This window comes from Triticum aestivum, chromosome 4A (assembly GCF_018294505.1).
Source record: "Triticum aestivum cultivar Chinese Spring chromosome 4A, IWGSC CS RefSeq v2.1, whole genome shotgun sequence".
Taxonomy (NCBI): Eukaryota; Viridiplantae; Streptophyta; class Magnoliopsida; order Poales; family Poaceae; genus Triticum; species Triticum aestivum.
The window spans coordinates 682,327,101-682,341,665 of NC_057803.1; the positions used below are offsets into that span (position 1 = coordinate 682,327,101).

Genomic DNA, 14,565 nt, shown 5'->3' on the forward strand with positions numbered 1-14,565 from the left:
TCAGGCGGCATGGCGAATCTCCGGCGTTTCCTCCTCCCCGTCATTGTCCGCAAAGAGCCGCTCCTGCCTCACTTCGCGCAAGTGGATAAGGCGGCGACTCGCCGCCACCTCCCGCTCGGACTAAAGCGAGCCGAGGATGGCTTGGTTTTCGACCACAGGGCCGAGATCGACGACGAGCGTCACGCGGGCGGCAGCACCCGCTTGCTTCGCGCTCCAACCGTTCCGCCTCCGCCTCCTCCATGCGCGGCGCCTGCTCCTCCATGCCCTCCATGCCGACGCAATGCGACATGACGTTACTTGACAACGCCCATCTCGGCCGCTATCTCTGCCCAACGCTCCGGCTTCTGTCGAACCATGACTGATGGCAAGGGTCGGAGCGGAAGGGGGCACATACGGGGAAGCAATGGCGGCGGGGACGAGAGGAAAGTGGGTGGGATGTGGCAGCTAGGGTTTGCCCTCGCCGTTCAGCTTAAATAGCTAGGTTCTTGGCTCCTCGGATGACGCACCGACCCACGCCATGAATGCGGCCACCAAATTGATGACCTCCCTTGACGGACCAAAGTATTTTCGCGTCCGTCTGTCAATGCGACATGACGGATGCGTCCAAATAGACTCAAATCCGTCCCATATATGGATTGTGTTCGAAAGGTGCCGGACAGTCCGGACATATGGGTTAGATGATCACAACAGCAGGTAGCATGTATCACGAGCGAACAATCTTCCATGATTATACACAAGTCCAGCAAGTCCCAGATTCCGGTTAGTAACAACTTACCTCGGCGCGGCGGCGGTCGGCGTCGGTCACTTCCCGAAGCTGCTCCTGCACTTCTGCGACGAAATGTGCACGTGCTTCCCTAGCCCCGCCGTTCTCATCTCGCACGCCACGGCCAGCCTCTTGGCCGCGAACGCGAGCGCGCCCACGTGCACCTGCACGGGGAACTCCACGGCGAGCTCCAGCGCCACGGCCTCCTTCTTGGACCCCCCGAGCGCCTTCTCCACCGCCTTGGGTGTCGCGTGGCCGCCGCCGCCGCGCAGCAGCACGCTGAAGTCCTTGGCGTCCACGCCGCCGTCCTCTGGCGTGCCCACGTCCGCGGCCTTGGCCAGGGCCGTGCCCCGGTGCAGCAGCCTGGCCGCGCCCCCGTCCTTGTACCACAGCGCGGTCACCTTGTTGGGGTTGACCGCCGTGAGGAAGAAGTCGTAGTCCACCTCCGCGTGGCGCTGCGCCGACGCGTTGCGCACGGAGAGCCTGTTCACGGAGAAGCTCGGCGGGGCCGGCCGCATCACCACGACGGAGAGCCAGACGCTGGCGCCCAGGAGCAGCACCGCGGCGGCCGCCAGGGCGAGCGTGAGCAGGAGGGGCGTGGAGCACGCGGAGCCGCCGCCGCTCTTGCCGCCGCCGGCGCGCTCCGCGCGGTACCGCTCGGCGAGGTAGGCGTTCTCGGGAGGCGGCACGCGGTATATCTGGTCCTTCTGGACCTTGACGACGTACGTCTCGTGCGGCGGGGCCCTGAGCTGGGCGAGGGCGGCGGAGGCCTGCTCGGGCACGGGCGGCGGGAGCGCCCTCTCCGCCATGGAAGGAAAGAGGACGGCGAGGTGCGAGGGGGCGGGAGGGAGCTGGCGGAGGACGTCGCATGAGGCGGGCGGAGGGCACGATTTGGAGGGAAACCGGGGGGAGCGCCCGTGCGCGCCACGGTTTTGGCGACATGCCTATTGTTGGCGGGTGGCACGCACCACCGCTCAAGGCTCGTCGCAACGGCCGTCGCGCCCTGATCGTATTGTTTCTCGCGAATTTGCTAGTTTCTCATCAAATGGAGATTATGTTTTGCGACTGATAATGAGAATTAGCAAAGTCTATCTAGCGAGGATTAACAAAGTCTATCTAATTTATATGTCATTGATTTTACGTAGAGGTTCATGTTATTTCTCTTCTTCTTTGCACTCCCTGTTATTCTGTTTGATTGAGTGAGATATACCTAGATAGACACCTTCTTTTATTTTATACTACTAGTAGAGGTCATCTGAGATCGGTGTGTCACAAATGAAATGCCCGAGTGTTCCAAAATCATGCGTCGATGCCAACAATCATTTTTGCCAAGAGTCGGAAAGCAACGGAAAGATCGGCCCCTTACGTAATCTGCGTATAACAAATCTCTCGCGGCCTCTGAATTCAATTGGATGGCCCCCCTTCCTAATTTCCTCCAAAAAAACTTAAGAATCTCCAATGGCAACCCGCAGATTTCCTCCCGCATCCATCCACGGATACGAATGCGGGAGGCCTCCATCCAACGTTGTCCGCATATATTTCAATCCGTATTTAGACAAACCGAATGAAATTCATGCAAACCGACTAATATTCATTAAAGTTCGGATAGAAAATAGCACAAATCACTCATACATAGCATGCAAATTAAGCCTGGTACAACAATGTCTCAAATTCGACTAGATTCCGTATGTCCAACAAGTTTTTCATCAACGGATCATGTTGTTCCACACATACTTTCCCTTCAGCTTCATCCAACATTGTGTGCACGTAAATGACCGTCCCTTCGTATTGTGGTGCACCACGCAGTGCGTGCGGGCTACATATAATGCGTAGACCAAACCAACATTGAGTGAATGAATCAATCAATAAGTTGAGCAAGAGGAAGCAAAAGTTACGTCTCGTCCTCTGCCCCGTGCAATGGTCACATTGTCTCGAGCTGACGAACCACGTCACAAAACATGATGACGTTGGTCTGGATAGTGTACCAACAATACGATAACGAACTCACGTTTGAGCTGTTGAATGATGAACATGTTGTAGGTTGCAATGTGATTTTGTGCACGAAACTTTTCATGCACTTGCTGCCATAAGGTCACCCCTCTTCTCCTGCCTACGAATTCCGCGGATACGGCCAACCACGCATCGCACAACAACTCATCCTCCATGATCGAGTAGCTCACCATCCTTCGTACTCTAAAAAACTACATAACATTTGAAAAAAAATCAATGGCATTTGACCAAACACCTGTCGTGCGTGGTGTTCGCCATGGAGGTCGTCGACGGCGGGGCGGAGCGTATCTGGGTAGAAACGACTTCAATGTGGACAACTCCGTTGTAAAGGCGAGCGGGCGCGTCGGTGCTGGTTGCGGACGTCCGACAATGCCTCTATGACGGCCGGAGACGTACAATAATGACGGCGGAGGTCGAGGGTGCGGATACAAAGTAAGGAGGAGAAGGGGCAAAGTGAAAGGAAATGGGACTGAGAGGGAGGATTGGGTGGGCCGTGGGTGTCACAATCCTACGTACTGTCCGGACTCCCGCAAATCTCCTCTTATTTTGTCTCCCATTTGCAGGAGAAAATACGTCCAGACCGCGGCGCGGACCGACACATACCCATGTTGAATGACTTTCACGATCCGAACGCATGCGGGCGGTTTGCGTATCCACGTTAAAGATGCCCTTGCATAGATGTAGCATTGCTCCCCCGTATATCCTCCCCTGGCTCTTCCGGAAATGTGGCAGAGATTCTATCCTCGTTTAAAGAAAAACTCTCACAATATGTTTGAAGAAAAATATTACTACTACTGTAGTACTGTGGTGAATTTTAACCATTGTATACCACTCCACTAATCCCACTCGCCAAACGTTCTCAACTGACGAATCGAATGCCCTTCATGGATGGCAATTAACATCCATTAACTGCACTAAAAGAAAAAATATTCTTGCTGCAATGAAGTAGACCCTCTAATGAAAAATCAATGCTGGTGTGCAGAACTGGAAACGCGCGATGTGACTTGGTCAGTGGTGCATGAAGACGAAGGATCGCATGGCTAGCAAGCATGGAGGAAATATTTCCTTAAAATAGTTGGGTGGGTCTCTTAGCCTGTCACATTTTTAATTCCCGGAAAAAATGCACGTACTAAAGTAGCTAAACTTGTACCTTCGCCGCATAATCTCTACTAGCTCGTTGCCAAAAAAATAAAAATAAAAAAGTCATGTACTTGGGCAGAGACTGCGTGAACGATTGTCCATCTGGTGCACTGAGCAGAGCTGTTGGAGTCGCCACACGGGCAAGTCTCTGCTCTCCTTTTCCTCGTCTGGATTAGCCAACAGCCAAGTGTCATATCTGTCTCTTTCTACTCTTTATTTTATTTATAGCAAGGGAGAGCAGTTTAGCCCACTTGCTCCTTGCACTTTTGTTTGGCGGGCATGTAAAAAAGTACTCCCTCCGTAAACTAATATAAGAGCATTTAGAACACTACTTTAGTAATCTAAACGCTCTTATATTAGTTTACAGAGGGAGTAGATAGTTTTTTTAAGTCGGCCTCTAAGAATCTTGATTCATTAGAAAAGAAGAGGATTGCTCGATTAATTAATGAAAAACCAGTCCCGTAATTTTTTGTAATGAAAAACCAGGCTAAAACCGTCTCCGTAGCCCAAAGAAGGCAACACCGGGCAACGTGGACACCCACGCGAAGATACAACAATGCTGTAGAGAAGAAGCACAAAACCAAGGTCGTCACCAAGCCGAGTAGATAGCTTCTTTTGTACTCCCTTAGAATGTTTCTTCTTAAGCCTCTCTACAAATTCCCTCATTACCATAGAGTGGCCAGCGGAACTAAAGAAAGACAATGTCATTGTTGTCGAAGTATAAAAAGAAACACTGGTTGATAAAACGGTTACCTTTTGCAAAAATGATATTCTAAATGCTCAGCATCCAACATGTTGGCCAACTTTGAGGTTACGTGATGAAACAAAGAACTCAAGTCCACTTGAGAAAACATTATTTTCAACCCCAAAAAATATATAATAGCCAATTTCAACTAAAAAACTATATGAACGCTTCATGGCAAGTCAAGCTCATAAATTTAAGATATTTCGACACGAAAAGAGACCAATATCATTCACTCGTGCGCGAGGGCTGGTTTTGCGCGCCCACCATCACATGCTGGTTATGTTTTTCACGTGTTATGTCTATATGTAATTGGTTTCTTCTAGTTTATCGCAGGCAACACGGATTGAGTGAAGTAAATGTGTTGGGTTTTTATTTTGTTTGATTTTCTTCCCGCGTGTTGTAATTTGGACTTTTGGTAAACAATGATGTGGCTTTGTTAGCAGTGGGGTGTCTTTTGGTCTATGTTTCCTTAAGTTTGCACTGGATAATCAAGTACTTTTTGTTCGGTATTCACGATACCGTAGAACTGGACCTTAAAAGCCTTGGAGAAAAAAGATTGCGCACAAGATACCAAGTTTTTACCATTACATCATCAAAACTGTAGTGACACACTTAAGATAAGTAGATAACTCCCATCTTCGAACTACCATCCTTAGTATCATACCTAGTTTTCACGTTAGAATGATTCTTCTTAGCCTCTCTACAAATCCCGCCGTTCCCAGGAGTGCAACCAAAACTGAAGAAAGACAATGCCATTGTTGTCTAAGTACAAGAAGAAACACCGGTTGACAAAAGCACTTACTTTTCGCAAAAAGGATATTCTAACTGTTTAGCATCCAACTGGTTGGTGAGCTTTTGAGGTTACGTGAACGAAAACATTCAACTCCACTTGAGGAAACATTATTTTTTACCCCCAAAACCAAAAAAAGCTTTCAACTATAAAAACTACGTAAAATCAATGTGCAACATTTTCATGGCAAGTTAAACTCAGAAATCCAAATCATTTCAACACAAAAAGAGACCAATAACATTCACTCGTGTGCGTGCACGAGTATTACGTTGCGGTTTCTTCTAGTCTATTGTAGGTAACACGGATTGAGTGAAGTAAACGTGTCGGGCTTTCAGTTTTGTTTTTTTGTTTTGTTTTGTCTGCTTTACTTCTGTTGTCTGGCAATTTGGACTTTCCGTAAACAATAATGTGGGTTTGCTAGCAGTAGGGTGTCTTTTGTTCTACGTTTCCTTATGTTTGCGCCGGGTGATCAAGTACTTTTTGTTTAGATTCACGATACCACGAAAAGTGGACCTAAAAAGCCGTAGAAAAAAAAATGAGAAGGTGCATAGTATAAGTTCTTAGCGTTGCATCATCAAAATTGTACTGACACACTCAAGATAACTCTTTTCTTCGAGCTACCATCGCCAGTATCATAATTAGTTTCCACTTTATCATAACAAGTTCTTTTGTCGTTCTCGTGAGATAGCGGAACCCAACCTAAAGTCGTAGGAACAAAAAGATGACGCAAAGTGTACCGAGTCGTAGAGTTATGCCAAAAAGTATTTTTTTTCAAAGTTTCATCGTCAAAATTGTAAATAGCATAAACGGCCCCTAAAAAAGAAACCACGTAACACAAATAGACATGCGAGCATTTTAAAATGCGCAACAAGACTAGCGTGTCATGTAAGGCAGGTTCTATCCCAATTAGTAGCACAAAATTCAAAGGGGGAGAGATGGTAGTGGTAGTTGTAGTAGCAGCAATGGGTGGGTGTATTTTTTTTTTGAGGGAACAATGGATGGATGGATTACCCAAAGCCGAAACAGAAAGGATGGATCCCAGATCTGGTGCGGTTAAAATCCATGCGGCGGGTAGAAAGATCGTCTATATCTGTTGGTAAAAAAATTAAAAAGTAAGAAAAATAATACGGTGGTACGCTCGTCCCCTCCGGTCAGTCGTCCAATCCAACCAGCAGTGCGGAGGAAGGGGAAGAGCTGAGGGAGCAGGGAGGAGGGGGGAGGATGGCCAAGCCAGCCAAGGGGAAGGAAGGGAAGCCCTGCGCCGAGTCAATTGGGTATATAAACCCACCATCGCCTCCCTCCTCTCCCCTCTTTTGCATGCCTCACCGGCCTCCTCCCCTCCCCTCCGCCCCATCCGCCTCCCAATGCACCACTGCTAACCCCTGCTCCCGATCCCCGTTCCCGATCCGCGGATTCCCCGCCGACCCCGCCCGCCCCCGCCCCCTCCTCTTGCAATCTCCGATCGGATTCTCTCTTCTCTTCTTCTCCTCCGCCTCCGCCTCCTCTCCGTTCTGGTTCCGTCGGGCGTTTGGTGTTTGATCTGGCGATGAAGGGCCCGGCGGCGGCGGCGCAGGCGGCGGCGGACGAGCGCCCCGAGGAGAAAGAGATGGACTTGCTCCTCAGCGAGATCCCCCAGGTCACCTCCCCGCAGGCGCACCGGGCCGGCGGCGGCGGCGCGCTCTCCCAGGGCCATGGCGGCGGCGACCGCCGTCACGGGTTCGCGCCGCCGCGCTACGCCGCGTCGCCCCGCCGCGCCGACAACGCCTGCTACGCCGTCGTCGTCAACCGCCGCGACGACGGTGATCACCAGGGCGGCGGGGGCGGGGGCGCGTACCACCCGCCGCTCCGCGTGTGCCCGGCGCCCCTGCATCCGTCGAGCCCCTTCGTCGCCGCCGCGCCGTCCCCGCTCGGGCAGCCCGTAGACGACCCGGAGAAGCAGTGGCTGGCCAACCAGCTCCGCGGCCTGCTCGTCGAGGACGCGCCCGCCGCGCCCCAGCCCACGCCCGTCGGCAACGGCGCCCCGGCGGACTTCTCTGCGGCGCGTGGCGCCGCCTACTATGGCTACCCCTTTGGGGCGCCGGGCTCCTCGGTTCCTGGCGAGCCCCTGGTGAACGAGCAGGCCATGGCGGCCGGCTACCGCTTCGCGCTCGGACCGGACGTCGGCCTGGGCGGCCACCCCGGCGGCCTGGAGGTCAACATGAACGGCTTCATGTACAATAGGACAGCAAACGGCACCGGCATTGGTTGGGGACAGGGCCTGGTGCACCCTGCTCATGCTCACCCCGAGCCTTTCATGCTTCATGGGCAGGCTGCCGCAGAACAGCACAACTGGGGGTTTGTTGGGACTGGCCCGATTGCCCTTGATCCCCGTGGTGGAGCAGCCCGTTCACCCAAACTGCACTGCGAGTACGGCGTGCCTGTGCATACCGGCAATCGCTACATGAAAGGCGGCATGAATAATCAGATGGAGGCGTTTCGCTGCGAGGATGGTCAGAATTTCGATGGCAAGAAGAACATGCCTGTTCTCTACCGTGCCAAGGACAGGAGGTTTCAGCAGCATGCCAACAACAACAGGGCACTGGAGATGGAGAGTCCTAGGATGCTGAGGTATGAGAACATGGTTGGAGTTAAGGGGTACATCTACTTCATGGCCAAGGACCAGAATGGCTGCCGGTTCCTGCAGCAGAAGTTTGAGGAAGGGAAACAACACGTGGATGTGATTTTCGAAGGAATCATTGACCACATGGCAGAGCTCATGATCAACTCGTTTGCCAACTATCTCATTCAGAAGCTTCTGAATGTGTGTGATGAGGATCAGAGGCTGAGGATCATCGCCGTGCTGACGGAGGATCCTGTGAAGCTGCTGAGAATCTCTGTGAACTCTCATGGGTAATTTACCTTCTCTTGCCTAAACTGATCAATTAACTGCACCATGATCCTGAAATTAGAAGTAATTTTACTTGCTAACCAATTGTCACAAATTATTACTGTATTTTGAGATTGCTGCAATTTGTGTTTGGATAAGGAAGTGCACTGGCAGTAGAAGTGTGAAATGATGCTTACATTGCAACATAAACCCCTTTTGTTACTAAATGCATGCAAATGATTGGTGATGATTTGGTTGTTGTGATTTGTTTCAGCACAAGGGCAGTTCAGAAATTGATAGAGACTGTTAAGGTCAGGAAGCAGATCGTGCTCATTATTTCGGCCCTACAGCCAGGCTTCATGCATCTTGTCAATGATCTCAATGGTAATCATGTCATACAGAAGTGCTTGTCAAACTTTGGTGCAGAGGAGAACAAGGTACATAATAGTACTTACATAGCTATTTTTGGCCATATAACTGACTTTGAGCAATTATTAGTTATCATTTTTTTGACAAATACACTCCATAAGTTTGAGAATCAGCACCATGACAATGAATTTATCAGCTATGTTCTGTGGACCTACCATGCAACCTGCACAATCTAGTGCAAATTAAATATTGAAGTACTTGAACCTACACATGTGCATAAACTCATAAGAAGTATGTTGGCTTGAATTTATAACACGTTGTTCCGTGTTTACTTACATTATGTAAATTTGCCGGCAGATGAACAAAAACTATACCTGTACATCAGTATGTGCATAATCTTAGAAGTTTATCTTTGAAAGAGTTTCATTAGCAGTTTATATGCGCTAGCCAATATTCAGGAGACTGTGTTTGCTGATTGTTATCTTAATTCCATAAGCATCACTGTATATACAAAAGGTACCTAGGACTTTGAGGTAGGTAGTACTAGGTCTTATTTTTATGTATCTGTGATACTTGGGATCTGGACGGCTAGGGATAACTAAAAAATGACCTGAATTTAAGTTAACAGATCGGGACATTAAAAAAATTCACGTCCTAAAATAATCCAAAACCTAATTGTGGTTATGCTTAACTAAATTACTAGTGTTTAGGTTCTCCAGTGGACTAATTTCTAGCATAATCATCCTAACGATGTTGGTTTGGTGTGACCCTTGAGCCCCCCCTCCCCCCCTTGTACTTGACTTTGATTATTATATCATGTGCATTCCTTTATTCTTCTGTTGTCTTTTACATATTTCTGAACGTACCTTGTGTTTAAGTTACCAGATCTTATTTGTATGTATGTGTTATACTTGGGGTCTGGACGACTAGGGAGACCTAAAATATGACCTGAATTTTTACCAGATCGGGACATTAAAAAAATCACGTCCTAAAATAATCCAAAACCTAATTGTGGTTATGCTTAACTAAATTACGAGTGTTTAGGTTCTCAGTGGACTAATTTATTGCATAATCATCTTAACGATGTTGGTTTGGTGTGACCCTTTGAGTCCCCCCCTCTCCTTGTACTCGACTATGATTATTATATCATGCATCCCTTTATTCTTCTATTGTCTTCTACATATTTCTGAACGTACCTTGTGTTGGAGAATAACCCGCAAGACTAATATCAGCAGGAATATTTGATTGATGCTAAGTTTTCTTTTAACATGGGAATATCTCGATCGTGAAGTTAATGTACCAGACCTTATACAAGTATATTCTGCACTTACATTATCCAATGGCAAATGCCAACGTATAGAAATTTATTTATGGAGCAAGTATGATCGCCTTACAAACTGTCAATAACTCAATGTCATTTTGAACGTCATATCTAGTGGTGAGCATGTTGGGTAAATTAGTAGTGTGTTATGGAATTCTTATGCAAGTGTATGAAGCTATGCAGTTATCTTGCTTGATTTGATTATATCGTTATCATCTGTGATGTATTTATTGATTTATTCTACTCTCTTTGGACAGTTCATATTTGAGGCTGCTGCAACTCACTGTTTTGAGATGGCAATGCATCGCCATGGCTGCTGTGTTTTACAAAAGTGCATAACTAGTGCACGTGGTGAATATCAGGCGAAGCTAATTGTGGAAGTGTGTGCTCATGCCTTTCAGCTCGCTCAAGATCCATTTGGGTAAACCCACCCTTCCTCTTTATTATCTTGTACTTTATGCTATTTATAAAGGAACATTCTTGCACTATGTCTTCCCAATTCTTTTGTGAAGCAGTTTTACTTGTCTGCTTACTTGTAGAGATCTTATCAGTGACATGTTATCAACACTAGATATATAGATTCATATTACTGGTGGATTTAATTAAAGGGAAGAATATCCAGCTTATACTGATAATACTTTTTTGATATTGTTGCTCGTTGCTCGCATTATATCATTAACTGATCTTTTGCTGGAGTAAGAGTTATCTTCACCTCCCTTCTCAGAAGAACCATATCTTCACACCATCAGCTTGATTAGCCCCTTGACCTTAAAAATCTTATTTTCCCATAGTTTCTGTTGCTCTAGATTCAACTCATTTTCAGGCGATAACATGTAACAGTAATTAGTCTTCACGGTCTGTGCATTTCACAGACAATACAATAAGGGTGCTGATAATGGAATGAACTGTGCCCTGATTACATGAACCCAACCTTTGTTGTAATACCTTCAATTCTTTTTTTCTTGCTCCCTTGTATAATCTGGGAGTTAGACATCCCCAACCAGATTTATCTTTTGGCAAGTAGTGAATGTATCTCCATCATGTGTTTCGTTTCTCTGTCATGAGATTAACTTGGTATTTTTCAAGCATGTGTTTGGCAACATGTAAACTATATTAACTCTGATAAAACTAAAGTTGTTTCCTATTTCCCCTTGTTTCAGCAATTATGTGGTACAGTATGTCCTGGACCAGAAAATTCCTTCTGCAAATGCACACCTGGCATCTCAGTTTGAAGGAAGTTATGTTTATCTCTCAAAGCAAAAAGTGAGCAGCAATGTGGTGGAGAAATGCCTGAAGGTCTTCTCAGATGAAGACAAAGCTGCCATAGTGTTTGACCTGATTTCAGTGCCTCATTTTGAACAACTGCTGCAAGACCCTTTTGCGAACTATGTCATTCATACTGCCCTTGTTAACAGCAGGGTGAGTGTTTCGATCCATATGATTTTTCAAAGTACGTCAAATTACAGCATGCATATTGCTCACTATCGTTTTTCCTTGACAGGGCCATCTCCATAATGCGCTGGTTGAAGCAATCCGCCCTCATGAAGAAGCCCTTCGGACCAGTCCCTGTTGTAAGAGAATCTCTAGAGCCATCTCTAGGAGGTGAAAGGTGTACAATCTGCAGCGCCAAAGAAATCTGTATTGTTGTCAATTTATGTTTCACTAGCTGTTTACTATGATGTATCTGCACACGGTCTTCTGAGTTCAGAAGGGTGGTTTTTGGCTGCAAGAAAGGTTCGACACATCGTCAACTTCTGTAGAATTTACCAGGTGTTGCCATCCGAGATGTACGTTTTGCTGGGCGCCTATTCCGATGGTGATGGTGTAGAGTTGTAAAGAAAAAACGTGTGCTTTCCGAGTTGTCTATTTTGTATCTGCTGTATCGTTTTCCTTTGGATTGTTGGACGGAGAATAATTAGTAATGGTGGACAAGTTGCTATAGTTGCTATATATTTTGGTCACTCCAACTTGCTTGAACTCTTCTCTCCAGTTTTGGTAATGAAATAATAGCTCATCATGATCATGTCTGTGGTATTACAGAAAATATATTGTAGTGCTCACCTGTTTTGCCTGTTACAGAAGGTATATATGGCGGGCGTTTCATTCAGTACAGTCGATATACTGTTGGACCAAAGCTGATTGATTATATGAGTATATCACAATTGAACGACTTAATACTATCAATGGTCTCTTACCTTGGTACAAATTGTTTCTTTGACGTAGCTTTTGGGCCATCGAAGTTCCTTTGAAGATCGTAATCTTTTAATCTTTTGATTGTCTTTTTCTAAGAGATGGTGTGCTTAGTAAGGATAATTTGACTAAAAGAAGCTTGTATTTTCATTGATAGCAAATTTGCTTGTTTTGCCTGGCGATAGCATACTTAGCTTGGATAAATTTGGTTACTAGGTTTAAGAGACAACCATTTCCAGGGCTAGTATGGCGCATTAGGCTGGTCATAGTGGGGAGTAACTTAGACTAGTAACATATGTATGTTACTAGTCTATGTTACTACCTTCATAGTGGGTAGTGTCATAGGTGTGGTAACATAGTTGCCTTCATTTATTACTTTGTAGACTCATTATGCATTGGAAACCGCTATGTGATGGTAACATATTATGTTACTCTATTTGCCTCTCTCCTCATTAACTACTTGCCACATCATCATTTTTGCTTATGTGGCATCTATGTTACTACCTATGTTACTCCCACTATGACCAGCCTTAGTCCTTGTGGACTGGTGGTGGGTGTGCTGAAATGATACTACAACGTGTGATAAAAAGTAACCAGGTAGATGCAGTGTAGATTCATTTCCAAGGTTTTCTTCTTGTGAACCAAACTGGTTTTTGATGTGGTCTTGACAGTTATCCTCGTGTGTACAAACTAGTTGTTTTTTGCGGTCTTTATTTTAAGATGTTTTTGCAGTTCAATTTAAACTACCAAAACGTCTTGCATTTAGAAACAGAGGTAGTACATGTACAAAGACTGAAAGTTTGAAAGGATTTCAAATATATCCAACTACAGACGCAAGATTTCAAATATAAACCCGAGACGATCACTAGAGCTAGGCTAGCCATTCCATCCGAGTGGCTTGATTCTGCCTCACAATCTTCTCCTCCCTTGCCCCTCGTTGCAATGCTGCTCCGTGGAGGCGTTTTGGTACTGGAGCAGCGGGGGCTGTCGGCTGTGGATGGCACAATGGTGGCGCCGCCACCGGTGCTGGCACCATCACGGCGTGGTAAGGTAAAGGTGGGCACGGGAGCATGGCCCCGAACGGAGCCATCCCTGCAGGCAGGAGCGGGACAGGTCCTCCGGCGGCGGGCGGCACCATGACGGCCGGCGCCGATGCCGTCGCCACGATGGGGTACAGGGCTTGTGTTGGCCTCACGTTCATTGCCTGGACCTGCTGCTGCAGCGACTTCATGTACTTGATCGTCTGCTCCAGCGTCGACTCCTGGTTAGTCTGCACAGCACAGAGAAATGTCCATGAGAGCGAGGTGCCTGCCATAAGAAACTTGCAGCTTCAGCTCACAAAACGCCATGAAGAAGAAGACTGGGCGATCAATTACAGTGAAATTCAGAAACCGGGCGAGCACCGAGTCTGAGCCGACCTTATCGCACCCAGGGACGAGCTGCTGCAGGGCCCTCAGCCGGTCACTGATCTTGCACCTTCGCCTCTGCACAGCCAAAATTTCACGGCGACGCGACGGTTCGTTCAAAATCGTATGCGCATGGGGATGGAGACGCGAGGCGATCGAGGAGGCGGCCAAAGCAGAGCACGTATTACCTTTTCCGGACTGCTGTGCGTCTCTGAGTGATGAGACGGCCTTGTCCTGTTTGGCCTTCCCGATGCTGACGCTGGTGCCGCTGCCGCCTTCCTCCTCCCGCTTGAATCGCTCCCCATGCTTGTGTCCTGACGATGATGATGGTGATGAGAGAGTCAAGCGGAGATACGAATTGCGTGCGCATGCTGGGCTAGATTAGCGCAGCCTCTGGCATCGGCATGATTGGTGCGTGCGCACGGCCGTTTTTATTGTCGCGCCGTTTCAGTGCTTGCAGAAAAGAGTTGAGTAAAATGGAGAACACAAGTTGGAAAAATATGTGAAAAAAACGAAAAACAAAATGCAAACTCCAAGATACTAGCATCCGGAGTCTGGCATCTTAGAATGAATGAGAGCCTAGGGGAGCCCCATCAGGACTAGAGCCCAGACGGGCGAGGCATAGACATGCTTCTCAAGCCACTTGAGATGTGCGCTGTTCTCCACCATGTGAAAATTATTTTGGGAAATTCAGTCCACTAGCTTGTTCGTTGGAAATTGCATGATGTTGTCCATATGCATGCTTGCGGAAACACGCAGATCAGACCACTAGGATAATCTGCATACATGTACTCCCTCCATTCCTAAATATTTGTCTTTCTAGAAATTTCAACAAGTGACTACATACGGAATAAAATGAGTGAATCTATACTTTAAAATATGTCTATATACATCCGTATGTGATGGTTCATTTGAAATCTCTAGAAAGGCAAATATTTAGAAACGAAGGGAGTACATGTTTTTAA

At 47.2% G+C, this 14,565-nt stretch overlaps 3 protein-coding genes across 4 annotated transcripts; 1 reads left to right on the top strand and 2 right to left on the bottom strand.

The window, feature by feature from the left end:
• Positions 1-686: 686 nt before the first annotated feature.
• Positions 687-1,651, bottom strand: LOC123083105 (NDR1/HIN1-like protein 13). Its single transcript, XM_044505236.1, has one exon. It carries the CDS (start codon positions 1,570-1,572, stop codon positions 802-804), a length of 771 nt encoding a protein of 256 aa, XP_044361171.1. The 5' UTR covers positions 1,573-1,651; the 3' UTR covers positions 687-801.
• A 4,965-nt stretch (positions 1,652-6,616) lies between these two features.
• On the top strand, positions 6,617-12,048 carry LOC123088113 (uncharacterized). Its single transcript, XM_044510277.1, has 5 exons — positions 6,617-8,337; positions 8,589-8,751; positions 10,262-10,425; positions 11,165-11,423; positions 11,506-12,048. Exons 1-5 carry the CDS (start codon positions 6,995-6,997, stop codon positions 11,608-11,610), a joined length of 2,034 nt encoding a protein of 677 aa, XP_044366212.1. The 5' UTR covers positions 6,617-6,994; the 3' UTR covers positions 11,611-12,048.
• Positions 12,049-13,027: 979 nt separating this feature from the next.
• Positions 13,028-14,137, bottom strand: LOC123088114 (transcription factor APG-like). Of its 2 annotated transcripts, none has more exons than XM_044510279.1 (3): positions 13,789-14,137; positions 13,613-13,678; positions 13,028-13,464 (listed from the first exon to the last, which is right to left on the bottom strand). In XM_044510279.1, exons 1-3 carry the CDS (start codon positions 13,903-13,905, stop codon positions 13,066-13,068), a joined length of 582 nt encoding a protein of 193 aa, XP_044366214.1. In that variant the 5' UTR covers positions 13,906-14,137; the 3' UTR covers positions 13,028-13,065. The 2 variants fall into 2 exon arrangements, with proteins under 2 accessions (XP_044366214.1, XP_044366213.1); XM_044510278.1 differs by having other exon boundaries at positions 13,571-13,678.
• Between the last annotated feature and the right edge of the window lie 428 nt (positions 14,138-14,565).